We start from the raw sequence: 16,093 nt of genomic DNA, 5'->3' as shown, positions 1-16,093 counted from the left end.
TTTTGCGTGTGCCAATACGCAGCATATTTTCACGACCGAAATGCACTTACGCCCATGTGAACGAGCCCTAATAGTAACCTCCATAGTGTCCGCAGTAGTAATAGTGACCCCATATTGGTCACTGTAGTAAGTTACCCACATAGTGGCCCCAATAATAACAATGTCCCCCACAGTGGCCCCAGTAGTATTAGTGATCCTTATAGTGATCCCATTAGTAAGTGAGCCTCCCCCATAGTGGCCCTAGTAGTAACAGTGTCCCCTATATTGGCCCCAATAGTAACAGTAACCCCCAGAGTGGCCCCAGTAGTAAGTGTCCCCTATATTGGCCTCAATAGTAACAGTGACCCCCATAGTAGACCCAGTAGTAACAGTGTCCCCTATATTGGCCCCAATAGTAATAGTGTAGGGATGCTGCCCAGCCAGAGGCAAATAGCAACCTCCACTATTGGCCTCTGGTCAGGCAGCATCCCTACAGACTTTACACTCACAGCTTCGGCACAGCGGTAGCAGCGACAGCCGCTGCTCAGTCTGTGACCGCTAACCTCTTACCTCGGCACAGACATCAGCGGTCAAAAAAAGTAAGCGCTCTCAGACTTTGCACTGCACCGCTGGACCAGAGCTGCAGGCAGGGTGAGTAGAATTCCTATAGAGGGGTTATCCAAGTAGCATACATCGCGATTAAAGACCAAGCGCTGCTCCGAGCTCTGTGTAGTGGCCAGGGCTCGTAATTGCAGGTGAGCTTCCATTGAAATCAAGGTTAATGCACAGCCAGTGGGCCACATAAAATGAGGCAGCGGGTTGGATTCAGCCCAAGGGCCTTGTGTTTGACGTGTGTGCTCTAAGTGCTCAGTGAAAGATCTAAGCATAAGACATGCTATCTTCTGTGTTTGAGGCATCACCATGGATTATAATATAATTATATGTAAAAAATTTTTGTTATATAATTAAATGATTGCTTTTAAGGTCATTCTATTATTTAGTAAAATATTACATATCTATGATTATATTATTGAAGATAAAGAGATTATTTGGGGAAAAAAAGGACAACCAAAGGAAATCATCATGGACTTGCTTTCCTTCCTGGGAAATCTCAATTTTAAAGAGAAACACATGAAGCAGTTGGTTGTATTTTGAAAAAAACATACAAGTTTATTACTGGACAGCACTAAATGACAACAAGTACATGCATTTTTCCATTTGCTGTTGTAAACAGAGTCTCATACACTCAACAAATGTCACGAGATTTACATTGACACGACTAAATTACATATTATACTCCATTAGACCGGGGCTACACTGCAACTTCATAAGCCCACGGAAGTGACGCTTCCAACATTGCACAACAATCTCATGCATGGAAATTGCAGACGCGACTAGAGTTGAGCGAGTATACTCCCTAAAGCCAATTACTCGAGCGAGCATTGCCTTTAGCGAGTACCTGCCCGCTCGAGACAAAAGGTTCGGGTGCCGGCGGCAGGCAGGGAGCTGCAGGGGAGAGCGGGGAGGAACGGAGGGGAGATCTCTCTCTCTTCCCCCTGCTCCCTCCTGCTGACTGCCGTTACTCACCGCTCCCCCACGCCGGCACCCGAACCTTCTGTCTCGAGCGGGGGAGATACTCGCTAAAGGCAATGTTCACTCGAGCAATTGCCTTTAGCGAGTATACTCACTCATCTCTAGACGCGACCATTAATTGAAGCTGTACAAAAGTTGCCATTAGCTGCAAATCTTGTGCAACACTTCACAGTAGGTAAAACTCAATGTAAATATGTTACAGTATATATCATTGACCATTAAGTTCTAGATGAAAAAAGTTGTGCAATTTTCGAGGGGCATGGCAGAAATCGCTGTGTAACCTGGGCCTGGAGAACATTACAAGAGATTTCAATTTGTAATAATAGAAGAAAAGCAATTCCGGTAGAAATAAACTTGGATTCGTCAAAAGCCTGTCATGCTCTGTTGTATCTGCACTGCTAATGCATTTTATCTGCATATACTCCTAACTTCCACAATGACCAGAGTGATAAGGTTCTGTTGAAGAACATGGTTTACGGTAAATCAGCATGTTCTGGCATAAGAGGCACAAGGAGGAATATTCTGCATGACTCATTGGCTTACTTTTAGACCAAGACATAGTGCCAGCTCTGACTTCTGGATTTTGCCATCCCTGTTGACATCACAATGGTTTAGCAGAATTTTACGGAATTTGTCAAGATCCACACCGCTGATACTCGGCTGCAAGCAAAAGATATGCAATATTATCACAATATTCCACTACAACTCTGAGACAGGCGATTATTCAGTCATATAGGAATAGGAAATGTAGATGTGCACAATAGTCACTATCAGTCAGGCTGGACCGATAGGCTAATTATCTCTCCTCTCCTGCACCCTTCATCAACTAATTTATGATCACTGCTAAAGAAGACAAACTTTGTTGTGATCACAAATTAGTTGATAAGAAAGTGCAGGAAAGAGAGCAGAGGGAAACTATGGGTCCTTTTCCACAGGGCGACCTGTCGGGCATAGATGCACAGATGTGTAAAAGCGGAGAAACAAGCATCGCTCTGTGAATGGGGATCGTTCCTGCCCACCCGCCTCCATTCACAGCAGAGGCGTAACTTGAAGCTTCTGGGCCCCGGTGCAATATCTGTCACAGGGCCCCCTACTATAATGCTTTTTTTTTATAGTACTGGGCTCCCAGTATAGAGAAGAGAGGCCTTATGGGCTTCCTAAGGCTCCTGGGCCCGGGTGCAACCACATCCCCTGCACCCTCTATAGTTACGCCCCTGATTCACAGTAAGCAGGCAGTCATTCAAAAATGAACCTCTCCCTGACCCCCTGCCTGTCCTCGCCACTGGCTCTAGTCTCCCTGTGATGTCACTTTACAGGACTCATCTGAAAGCATGGTCACCTAGACGTTGGTGGATGGGCCAATATACTTATACTATATACTAGTGGTTAGTATATACATTAGAGTTATGTATTTTTCTGATAAAAAATGTATATGTGTCATTGCCATGTGTTTGTGCTTGTACTTTACGGGCTTTAGTCAGCCTGAGCCAATCTACAAGCAAAGCAGCAGCCAATGACAGAGCTCAGCGATCATCGTTGAGTGCTGTCATTGGCTGCTACAGCAGGTTTACCGGATGTTACAGCAACCTGTACACAAAGACATTGCAGACTGGAGCTGGTGGCAGGATATGAGCATGGAGCAAGAAGTGAGTAAAATCTGATTTGTTATTTTAACACATGGAGGACCCAGTGACAAGGGTTTACTTTACTCAGAGAACCTCTTTAAGTTATAATCCAACTACATTTACTTGAAACATTATAGAAAATTCTAAATCTACAATAACGCTCCATCCACACGTAGTATATTTTCTGCGGTGGAAAATCTGCTGATAATTTTGGTGTGGATCAGCCTTAAAATCCACACCAAACTTTGCATCAAAATCTGTATATAACATATAAAATTGGTGCTGAAAATCCACAGCATAAATTGACGTGAGGCTGATCTTTTCTGTAGTGTGTCGATGAGCTTTCTGTGATTGTCCTCAGTTAAGAGAAACCAAGTAATCTTGTAGATATGATATCTTTTAATGGTTAACAAAAATAGATGATGTTATAGCAAGCTTTAGAACCTACTCAGGGTTCTTCCTCAGGCTTAAATGAAATAGATCCGAAGAGGCATATAGATATACACACACATGCATATAAAAAGTGACAGACATGGTGTGATTAATTTGCACTTAAAAGAATACCTGAAAAGAATGAGAGAGGATTAAATACTTAACTAGTCCACTGATAAGGGATGTGAAAGTTTTATGGTCTCTAAATTGGTGTTAGTAGTCACCAGGCCAGCATGTTATCTCTGCTCCAGATTTCCCATATTCTCAACTGATGCAAAAAGCCCCCTCCGAGGTTCATTCCAGTCTTGACATTGTCAACGATGGTTATAAACTTGTACTCCCAAATTCTTTATAACCATCTTTGACACTGTCAAGACTGGAATGAATCTCGAAGGGGGCTTTTTGCATCAGTGAAGAATATGAGACATCTAAAGCAGAGATAACACACTGGCCCGGTGACCCTCTAACACCAATTTAGAGACCACAAAACTTTCACATCGCTTATCAGTGGACTAATTAAAGAGGTTGTCTCGCAAAAGCAAGTGGGGTTGTACACTTCTGTATGGCCATATTAATGCACTTTTGTAATATACATCGTGCATTAAATATGAGCCATACAGAAGTTATTCACTTACCTTCCCTGCGCTGGCGTCCTCGTCTCCATGGCTCCGTCTAACTTCAGCGTCTAATCGCCCGATTAGACGCGCTTGCGCAGAAGGTTCTTCTGCCTTCGGGTCTGTCCGGCAGCAGCGGCGTTCTGGCTCCGCCCCCTTCTACGCGTCATCGCATAGCTCCGCCCCATCACGTGTGCCGATTCCAGCCAATCAGGAGGCTGGAATCGGCACACATGACGGGGGCGGAGCTACGCAATGATGCGTAGAAGGGGGCGGAGCCAGAACGCCGCTGCTGCCGGACAGATCCGAAGGCAGAAGAACCTTCTGCGCAAGCGCGTCTAATTGGGCGATTAGACGCTGAAGTTAGACGGAGCCATGGAGACGAGGACGCCAGCGCAGGGAAGGTACCGTATATACCGGCGTATAAGGCGACGGGGCGTATAAGACGACCCCCCAACTGTCACCTTATACGCCGGTATACAGTGGAGAAAAAAAAAATTCATTACTCACCTCCCCCGGCGTTCTGTCGCGCTCCGGCAGGATGTCGCTCGCTCCTCGTCCCCGGCGCAGCAGTGCTTTCTGAATGCGGGGCTTGAAATCCCCGCTTCCAGAAAGCTAATACACACGCCGGCAGCCAGTTACAGTCATTCAATGACATCATTGAATGGCTGTGATTGGCTAAAACACACGTGGCTTCAGCCAATCACACTATTCAATGACATCATTGAATGGCTGTGATTGGCTAAAACACACGTGCGCCTTCAGCCAATCACAGCCATTCAATGCTGTCATGGCTGCCGGCGTGTGTATTAGCTTTCTGGAAGCGGGGATTTCAAGCCCCGCATTCAGAAAGCAACGCTGCGCCGGGGACGAGGAGCGAGCGACATCCTGCCGGAGCGCGACAGAACGCCGGGGGAGGTGAGTAATGAATTTTTTTTTTACACTTTTTTTTTTTTTGAATTACCGGCGTATAAGACGACCCCCGACTGCAGAGCAGATTTTTCGGGGTTCAAAAGTCGTCTTATACGCCGGTATATACGGTAAGTGAATAACTTCTGTATGGCTCATATTTAATGCACGATGTATATTACAAAGTGCATTAATATGGCCATAGAGAAGTGCTTAACCCCACTTGCTTTCGCGAGACAACCCCTTTAAGTATCTACTTCTCTACTCATCCTGTTGTGGTATTCTTTTAAGTGCAAATTAATCACACCATGTCTGTGTTTTTTCATATTTATGTGTATATATACATATGCTTCTTAGAATCTATTCCATTAAGCCTGAGAATGAACCCTAAATAGGTTGAAAATCTCGCTATAACACCATGTATTTTTGTTAGCCATTAAAGGGTGTCATATCTACAAGATGACTTGGTTTCTCTTACTGAGAGCAATCACATTTTGCTCTACTGGCTAACACGGTACCAACCCTTTTTTGTTTTACCTCATGAGCTTTCTAACGCTTTCATCTACACTGATAGCACTGAAAATGCTGCAGATGTTCCCCAGCCAAAATATGCAACATTTCTGCTATATGTGAAAAAAACCCTCAAAAGATAACATTTTCAGGAGTGTTTTTCTAATTATAATGTAACTGTTAGGGGGTTAAGTGGCACATAACTTTGTTAGTGCCACTGCCACTTTGTTCTAGCAATTGGTGGGGGCCATAGCGATGTTGTGGTGGCAGTCTTAGTGAATTGCAAACAATAGAGACAACTATAATACCTAATTGGGCTCAACACAATCTCCGTCATTTGAATGCGGCACTTGATCTAAAAGAATTTGGGGACTGTTGTTGAGAAAAATACCTTCACTAGTTCCATCATGTCTTTAACAAATCCATCTACTTCAGGCCCTTCCAGGGCCCCTGTTTTGCTCTAGGAAAAAAACATATACATACATATGTCATTAATATATTATTAACCCAGAACTCTTTGACACACATGTATGTGAACTCAGCCAGTAAAACTATAGCTTGCTGGTTTTATGAATAATTGCATTATTGTAGAAAGGAAAACAAGTAGCACCTATGTCAAGTCTGTCCAATCAGTGCATTATGCGCCTTGATTTTCAAGCCCAGTCTGTTTGTAGTCTATTTACTCTCTCCTTGTTTTTTTCTGATTGCCTTGGGTCATTCCAGCACTTTATACTTTAGTCTCTTGTCTGAATCCTAATTCTCTTCTGTTCTCGGGGATAGTGCTTTAGACAGGGTCATCCATAGAGACAACTTAGGGCTAATTACATGGGGTCTGATGTTGAGGGACAGTGCCAGGGAGAAATTGGGGAGAGAGCCAGTGATAGGGTCAGTTTTTCTCTGGTTATTTTGGTTCCATACCATCTCTTCCAATGCTAATTTAATTATATTTATGATCATCATCCAGTTACTTTCTGCTCTTACCTGTGTTAATATATGAGGAGCAGAAGATGATGGTAACTTGATGATGATGATGATGATGATGATAAATATAATGAAATTGGCAGTGGAGATAGGAAGAAATGGGATGGAACCAAAGTAACCAGAAAAAAGCTGACCTTATAACTGACTCTCATTGTGTCTCTCCCTGACACTGTCCCTCAACGACAGACCCCATTTCCTTAAACAGCCCTAAGATGTAAGCTCCAGGGGTATCTGAGTACTGGGAGAAACTGTTAGTACTCAGGAAAGGAGACTGTTAACCCTTTCCAATCCATTGTCTGACCTCTGAAGACATTATGATTTAAGGCTGTACAGCTCTGATGTTGGAAGACATCGGTCAGGGTTCGCTTACTCTATATTGCCAGCCTCTCTGCTGTTGGAGCCTATCCAGCGTGTCACCTCATGCAGTACTGGCTTTAGCCAGCATACAGCGCCGTTGTATAACGGCAGAAAAAGAGTAAGCCCCCTAGGAAAACCAGGATAGAAATTGGATTGGAAAGGGTTAAAGGTGCAGCTGAATTCTGCTGTGTTGTTACATTTAGATAATAGCATTGAACCATGTCATTGGATGTCATTGTATACAGGAGAGCAAAGGCATCGGCACTCTACCAGAGTAAAGGCAGATTGACAATAACATGAGATAGATATGCCCCTCTCTATTTATCTATCCATCCTATATTTTGAATGCTTCTGTGCTTTGGTCTGTTATAAGCCTCTTTATAGGATTCAATAAGCCCTATCTGTAGTGTCGTGACAGGTCCTTTCTCTAGAAGTAAAGACACCTCAGCAGGACTCATAGAATGCTTGTATGCATCTCATTAAACTATGAATGAAGAAAGAACTCCAAAGCTATTTCATGCATCGTATGAACCGCATTGCAGTTTTTACTGTATGTGTGATTATTACATTGGCAATGAAAAAAAGCGAATTGCACTTACTACATCATAGTGTGCAAATATAGTTTCAAAGTCTCTTTTTCTTTCATCTTGACTACTCGCCTACAAAAATAGAATAGACATTAAAGGCAACGTATAATCAGAAAAATGGCATATTATTTAAATCAGGTTTCTATAGACGTACTTTTTAAACATTTTAGGATTTTTTCACACATTTGGTCAGGATTTTGCATTAGTATTTTGAAGCCAAAATCAGAAGTGGTCACAAAAAAGGGAAGAAGTATATGTGCTCCAGACCCAGTCCTGGAATTGGCTACAAAATTCAGATTTGGTCAGTATTTTACGTCAGTAATGATGATCTAACTTAAAAAACACCATATCCTAAATGATGCTGTTCGGGAAGGTGATGGGGAGCCAGGGGGTGTATTTTTATACAATATTTAGGGTCTATTTCCCCATAGTGGATTTACTGTGGATTTCCTGCAGTGGAAAAATCTACAGCAAATCGCCACCAAAATCCGTGTCGAAATCCACACTACGCTCGTATTTGTTATAGATTTTTATGCAGATGCTCAGCAGATTTCATCCCTTCAATTCAGTTTGGCGTGAATCTGGGCCAGAGTTTACCCTTTCGACCCAACGGTGTGGAGTTTGGTGCAGATTTGCTGTGGCTTTTTCAGTTACAGAATGTCTACACTAAATCTGCCACGTGGGAACATACCCTCAGGCCCCTTTCACATGGGCTAAAAAATTGCGTGATTTTCAGTCGATGCAACAGCGCTACAAAATGCATGTTTGTGAAACCTATGCTTTTCAATGGTTTCCTTCACATTAGCGATGTTTTCACTGATGCTATGTTGCGAGGAAAAAAAAATTGCAGCATGCTGTATTTGTCTGCGATGTGGGATTTTTTTTTTTTAAATCTCCCATGTTATTCTATGGAGCCTCCTCGTTTATTGCATCGGATCGCATGATCTTGCGATGCAGTTTTAACATTGCAAACTCCTATTAACTCTCACGATAAAAAAAATCGCGCAATTTTGTGCGATAATCGTTGTGTCTAACTGCACTGACATAGTGCAGTTTTCGTTAAGCAGTCGCTGATCGATCTCCTTCAGCAAGCTGAAAGATCAGTGATCAGTTATCAGGAATTCACAGCGGGATACAGCTGATACTATTGTTTCAGCTGCATCCCGCTCCCTGAAGACAGGCGGAGTATGAAGAACACAGCTGTCCAGCTGAGTTCTTTATACTCCATACGGAGCGCACAGCTGTATACCAGCTGAGCGCTCCAGGAACAGCCGGGCTATGAAGAACACAGTGGTCCAGTTGTGTTCTGCATACCCTGCTCTGAGCGCTCAGCTGTATAACAGCCGGGTGCTCCAAGCAGAGAATAGCTGGATGCAGAAGACAACCAACCCCGCTTGTCTTCTGCATCCCCTGCTTGGAGCGCTCAGCTGTATAACAGCCGAACGCTCTGAGCAGAGAACAGCTGGATGCAGAAGACAAGCGGCTCCACTTGTCTTTGGCATAACCCACTAGGAGCACAGGGTGATCACTCAACATTTAAACAATCACCTTGTGCCTAAAGGCACACAACGATGATCGCTTAAAAGACATCTTTTGAGCGATAACTGTGTCTAAATGCGACTTAAGCCTGCTGCACGTATCAGAGAGGGCGTTGTGTTATACTGTTGCTTAACCCAATGAGTAAGGGCTTTGTGCTAAGGAATTTTTGGGGAACTTTTCACCAGGTTCTGCTAACTCTCTTAAAGGAGATGTCCCATGAAAGCAAGTGGGTCTATACACTTCTGTATGGCCATAATAATGCACTTTGTAATGTACATTGTGCATTAATTATGAGCCATACAGAAGTTATAAAAAGTTTTATACTTACCTGCTCCGTTGCTAGCGTCCTCGTCTCCATGGAGCCGACTAATTTTTGGCCTCCGATGGCCAAATTAGCCGCGCTTGCGCAGTCCGGGTCTTCTGCAGTCTTCTATGGGGCTCCGTGTAGCTCCGTGTAGCTCCGCCCCGTCACGTGCCGATTCCAGCCAATCAGGAGGCTGGAATCGGCAGTGGACCGCACAGAAGAGCTGCGGTCCACGGAGGAAGAGGCCATCTTCAGCGGTGAGTAGAGAAGTCACCGGAGCGCGGGGATTAAGGTAAGCGCTCCGGTGAGCTTTCTTTACCTCCCTGCATCGGGGTTGTCTCGCGCCGAACGGGGGGGGGGTTGAAAAAAAAAAAAACCCGTTTCGGCGCGGGACATCTCCTTTAACTGCCAGTTAGTCATGGAAATGGAAAAATTAAGAGTTAAGTGTCTGTGTTAGGGAGTTGAGCCCCAACTTTTCTGGACTTAAATCTTGCTCTGGTCCTTCTGTTCTCTCCTCCACTCATTTTAATATAGTCTTTAAAATATAGTCTTGCAATTACAAATGGCCCTTTGAAGGCAACCCTAATGCTAATATGGCTCTCAGTGAAAATGAGTTTGACACCCCTGCCCTAGATGTACTGTGCAAAGATGCCATAAAATCATAATAATGTACAGAACATTGAAGAAACCAGCCCCTACACCAGTAAACACAATGGTGATGTGTATTTTGTCTTCTTCTCAATATAAATTTCAGCAAAACTTTCAGAAAAGTAAAATGAACAAATATTGTGTATGTACAATATTATGTCTGTAATAAAACACGTTCTGTATCAAAGAATGATTACAGATAACATATTAGCTATTTTTTTAAAGCAAACACAACATATCCATTAAGCGCCAACTTGATGAAGGTAACTAAGTGTAAAAGGTGCTTTACAAGCACAGTGCTCAGCTCATTTAACACAGGTAAACAATGGATGCAGTAATGGTGCTCTCAGGCTCACACACCAACCTACAAAGCTCTGCAATAAAAATACAGAAATCTTTATAATAGCAGATGTATCTAGTCTAGTGGATTACTGTGATCATTCTGGTTACAATGTGCTCAGATTACAATGTTTGCAATACACAATGATCTTTTTTGGACCATTGTATTCAAAATATGTGGAAAATAGTGAGCTAAGCAACACGAAAGATGAATAAAACCTGACTGCTAGTGAATAGAGATGAGCGAGCACGCTCGGTAAGGTCAGTTACTCGAGCGAGCATCGCTCTTCTCGAGTAACTGCCTTCTCCTCCGAGTGTGCGGGAGGGGGGAGAAAGATCTCTCTCACTCTCCCCCCCCCCCCCTCCCCTCCCCCGCCACCCCCTGCTGCCCCCCTAAGCATGCTCGGAGGAGAAGGCAGTTACTCGAGAAGAGCGATGCTCGCTCGAGTAACTGACCTTACCGAGCGTGCTCGCTCATCTCTAGTAGTGAATTGTCATAAAAGTTATTTATGCACATTATTCCCAAGGGTTAATAAAATTTACTTGACTTCTGGGCATTACTTCCCTAAGGTTAATCTAGTTCACTTAAAAGACTCATAAAAGTGGTCAAAAGCAGAACAGGCTGTTAGAACCAGTTTGTGAAATAAACTAATATATGCAAATGTCATACAAGACCTTGTTTGTGATTTGTAACAAAATACTGGAGAAAAATGCAGCATTTATGTCACTTTCGATAGTTGGATGTTTATTTTCACTGCTTTGCATTTCTCTATAGAAACTATGAAAATAATAAAGCACTTCAGAAGAGCTTAAAAACATCACTTGATTGCTTCATAGTGTATTCTTCTCTGATGCATCATATATACAATTAGGCATACCTGATTAGTAAGGCTATGATACCCCTTAGTATCACCTAAACTGAACAAATACTTCAACAGGGTCTATCAGGCACTAGAGATGAGCGAACGTGTTCTTAACGAACACTTACGCACCCGGACACCGGCTTTACCGAGGACTTCAGTGTCCGCGCGTAAAGATTCGGGGGGCGCCGGGGGGCGGGGAGAGGCGCGGCGGCGCGGGCGGCAGCAGCGGGGAACAGGGGGGAGCCCTCTCTCTCTCCCTCTCCCCCCCACTCCCCGCCGCACCCCCCCGCGCTGCCACGGCGACCCCCGAACTTTTTTCGCCCGAACACGGAATTGCTCGCAAAGTTCGGTGTTCGGGCGAAAAGGGGCGGAGCCGAACACGTTCGCTCATCTTTATCAGGCACCTTTCATATTCAGCATGTGCCAGATCTGGCACTTCCATAGATTTTGGTTGCTAATAGTGATGAACGAGCATACTCGCTAAGGGCAATTGCTCGATCGAGCATTGCCCTTAGCGAGTACCTGCCCGCTCGGGAGCAAAGATTCGGCTGCCGGCGGCGGGCAGGAAGCTACGGGGGAGAGTGAGGAGGAACGGAGGGGAGATCTCTCTCTCTCCCTCTCTCCTCCCCGCTCCCCCCTGCTGACTGCTGCAACTCACCTGTCACCCGCGCCGGCAGCCGAACCTTTTCTCCCGAGCGGGGAGATACTCGCTAAGGACAATGCTCGATCGAGTAATTGTCCTTTAGTGAGTATGCTCGCTCATCTCTAGTTGCTAAGCTTCTGTAACGAGCCGAACATTGAAAACCAAAAACGCAGGTGGGAATGAAGCCTTACACCAAATGACAGGTAAGGCTAGTTTCAGACTAGATCAAGAACCTCTACACAAAAACGTTGCGGCTTTTCTTCTTTCTGCATCAGACTTACCACTTTTATGAAAAATGGTCAGGGCTGGTTGGAAAGTGGCATGACCACCTGAGATTTTTGTATAATTTATGCCAGAAACTGGCATAAATTATACCGGCAATCTATGGCAGCACCTAGCTGGCATAGATTTCTATGACAGCGAACATAGGAGCCAAGATGCGGCGGAGTGTACCCCTTTATATATGATTCGTTCCTTGTGTTGATTGAAATTATACGAACACTGGCTTTGGGAATGCTAGTCTTAGTTAATTTCCTCCAATGTCCTTAATGATCAGACTAGTGTTATACGTGCTGTACTGCTCTCTACCTGTATTATATGTCCATCCCTTCGTGTCCGGCCTAGTGAACAGCTGATCAGTGGGGATTCTGCTTGACAAATCCCAATGATCTACAATTGAAGGCCTACCAATATTTAAAACCTGGACATCCCCATTAGGACCTGAATGTATCTGCATGATATTTCAGAATATGAGTTTGTTTATTGGTTATGCTCAAGAGATTGTATTTGTCTTTCCAATATGTAGAGAAAAGCTATTATCTTATTGCAGAAAACATAGTTAAGGCTTATTTACACAGGCGAGGTCGATATCGGTCCAAGAAACTCTGGCTGATATCGCATTTGCAAACCAGCAAGTGTTTTTGTCATTATGATGTGTTTTACAGGAAAACAGAATCACATTGCATTGCTGCATAGACAATTTTCACGCACACGAAAATCATATGTTGCTTCAATAGTAAAAATAGAAAAACCACATTGCATTCGTATGAAACTCACATGTACATGTAAGAGCGATGCATTTTTTCCCCTCCCCTGGGAACTAATGGGCGATTCCCGAACATAATCATCCAGAAATAGGGCATGCTGTGATTTCCCTATCTCGGAACATCGGTCCAAGAGAAAAATTGCTCAGTTAAATAAACACATTGAAATTACTGTGTTATTTTCACGTGCGAGTTCTGTCCATATTGCTATCGTTTAAAACTCATGTTTGACACTTGCTCGTGTGAATTCGGCCTAATAGACATTTGTTTAGTTTTCGCAAGGTAAGAGAAGAATTAGGACACTACCAATACTTACATCCATTTTAAACTGAAGAAGGAAATTTTCTTGAAGGGCAAGGATCCTGAAAAACAAAGTAAATTTTGATTTTCTTTTTCTAAATAAAGCAAAATTTATTGATAAAAAAAATTACAAGTAACGTAAACTATAGAGTTGAGCGAACGTACTCTGCCGAGCTTGATGCTCATTCGCATATTAGCGTACTCGATGGTGCTCGTCACTCAAACGAGCATCAAGCCGTGTTCGACCCCTGCCCCAGTTTTTGGCCCCTCCCCGCCGCAACGCAGCGCACGTCAATGGCTTTTTTTTTGTCTGGTAGGCAGGAGAGAAAGAGAGAGAGACGACCCCCCCCCCCCCCCAAAAAAAAAAGCTCGGCACCCAGTGTCCCACATACAAAAATGCTCGAGTCTCCCATTGTAGTCAAAGGGGTTCGTTACTCGAGTAGAGCCCTCGAATTTTACGAAAAGCTCGACTCGAATAACACAGACTCAAGCATTTGGGTGCTCGCTCATCTCTAGTTAGCTACAATATGTCATGAAAAAGAAATCTCAGAATTGCGCTGATAACTCAAACCATTCAAAAGTTATTGCAACATAAAGTGACAGATGTCAGATTTGAAAACTAAGGATTGGTCCTTAAGGCCAAAAGAAGCCATGTCCTTAAGGGGTTAATGCTATAGCTGTATTTCCCGATGTTGTGACTTCTATTAAAATTGGGTGAGAACTTTACATTATTAGCTCCAATGGCATTTGAAGGCTGACTGCACAACAAGAGATCTCTTCATTGCTTGCAAAATGGCTATTGCTGCATATCCTTTCCCCACTTATAGAAGAGCAGCTGCACAAAACTGGCTTTTAATTAAAAATAATAATACTTCAAGACTTTAGTGACAAAATATGCCTTGCAACTTTTCAAGACTTTCAAGTATCTCGGTGTGACCATTTCAAAGCAGCCCCTAGATTACATAAGGCTTAACATTATCCCCCCTATTAAAGGATTTAGTGATAAAGTAAAAATCTTGGAAGTAACCCCCTATTTCTCTCTCAGCAGGAGCAACTCTCATAAGAATGGTGTGTCTTGCTTAAATTCTTTATTTTATGTAAAACTCACCTGTACTTATCACAAATAGAATTTACGGCACTTTGATCTCTTTAATAGGAGGTATTTCATGGTGTGGTAAAAAAAAAAACAAGTGTAAGATTAGAGTCTCTGACTTACTGCACCTTTCAATTGGGGTGGGGTAGCACTCCCTAATTCTAGAAATTACTTATTAAGCTTCACAATTACTACTATTCATTGGGTGGGATTACAGTATTTTGAAGCTTTTCAAACTTTTCTTGAATAATTCTTTATTATAATGAGTCTTTTAACAGATTTACAGTTTGGGAGGTCGGTTTTCTGAAAAAGGCAATTAAAGTATAGTTAGTAGGCACACGGCAGGCATTGTGTGGAATAAAATAAAATCTATAGTGGCGGTTAGGTAATTTCTTCTCACCAGTCTGGTAGCTAAAGTGATTTGGGTCTTTAGACTCGGGGCAATACTCATTTTTTGGTGGAAGTCTAAGAAGTTTTATATGGCTCAACTATTTCATGATAATAGTTTCACGTCTTTTAAACCCTGAACGACTAACAATATACATGTATGTCATTATTCTGTTGGGTGATTATGGAACAGGCTCAGCTTCTAGCACGGCAGCTATCAGTTGTTTCATACAGCTAACAGGTGCCAACAATGGCAGCAATCAAAGCAAGCTGTGGAGAGGGCACTTCCAGCACCCCTTCAGCACCCCAGGCTGCTGATGAAAATCCACTTTATTTCATAAATGTTAAAAAATGAAAGATGACTGCCACTACAAAAATCTCACTGGCACATCCTGGCACTTAACTGCACCCTTAGGCCGGACTCAAACGAACAGGTCAGATTTCGTATGCGGAAATCCACCATGGTAGACCTGTGATCTATCGGGGAAATGAAGGCCGTCCACATGGAATCTGCACTAAAATGAAGCATGCTGCAATTTTTCTTCTGCCCGCGAAATACGCTATTCGTAACCCATGAGTGTGAAGGAAAATTCGAAAATGCAGGCCTTTCAGTGCCTGTGTTTTACTGCGGATCTTCCAATTGCACAGCGATAGCGGAATCCACAATTCAAATCCCCTCATGTGAGACTGGCCTTAGTCATAGCAGAGATGACCCACTAACATGCCATTTAAAAAGCAAACTAGTAATTATTAGGAAATTACAGTACCAGTGTTTCGTGTGGCACAATGCACCATTTACTAATATAATGTAGTGAAAGGGATTGGACTTGGTCACAGTTGCTAAACCAGCAGAGCCATGTGCTTACAGAACCTGTGATGACATCACCATCATGTGATTAGTCACCTTGGCTCTGAGCTCCGCTCCTGATTACATAACGGTGACATCATCACAGGGGCTAAATCAACAGAGCCAGATGGCAGCCGTGTAAAGCCCCAGTGACTGATAACATGAAATCCCTAATTTAGTGCACAGGGATGAAGGACCTGGGATGACATCACTGTCATGTGATCAGGGTGGAGCTCAGAACACAAGACTGATCACAAGAAATCCTTCATTCCATGCACAGGAATGAAGGACCTGTGATGACGCCACTGTCATGTGATCAGGGGTGGGGCTCAGATGACCGTTGACTGATCACATGATGGTGACATCATCACATGTAACTCCCTCACGGACAGGTGGTCGTTAGTATTTTGATGGATAATTATAGACACTTGTATATCAATTAACAGGTCACATGATAGAGTAATTACCACCATCTCCAATTTTCTTACATAATGGCCAAA

At 43.3% G+C, this 16,093-nt stretch overlaps 1 protein-coding gene across 1 annotated transcript in view; it reads right to left on the bottom strand.

Moving 5' to 3' along the window:
• Positions 1–1,667: 1,667 nt before the first annotated feature.
• Positions 1,668–16,093, bottom strand: part of SCGN (secretagogin, EF-hand calcium binding protein) — a 55,486-nt gene continuing 41,060 nt past the window's right edge. Inside the window, exons 8-11 of the mRNA XM_066578953.1 lie at positions 13,283–13,328; positions 7,600–7,659; positions 6,054–6,122; positions 1,668–2,232 (exon numbers count right to left, since the gene is read on the bottom strand). Of these exons, the coding sequence (XP_066435050.1) occupies positions 2,104–2,232; positions 6,054–6,122; positions 7,600–7,659; positions 13,283–13,328 (304 nt within the window). The 3' untranslated portion in view covers positions 1,668–2,103. The remainder of the gene's footprint in view (positions 2,233–6,053; positions 6,123–7,599; positions 7,660–13,282; positions 13,329–16,093) is intronic.

This window comes from Eleutherodactylus coqui, chromosome 9 (genome assembly GCF_035609145.1).
Source record: "Eleutherodactylus coqui strain aEleCoq1 chromosome 9, aEleCoq1.hap1, whole genome shotgun sequence".
Classification (NCBI taxonomy): Eukaryota; Metazoa; Chordata; class Amphibia; order Anura; family Eleutherodactylidae; genus Eleutherodactylus; species Eleutherodactylus coqui.
This window is presented reverse-complemented; position numbering and strand designations above follow the sequence as displayed.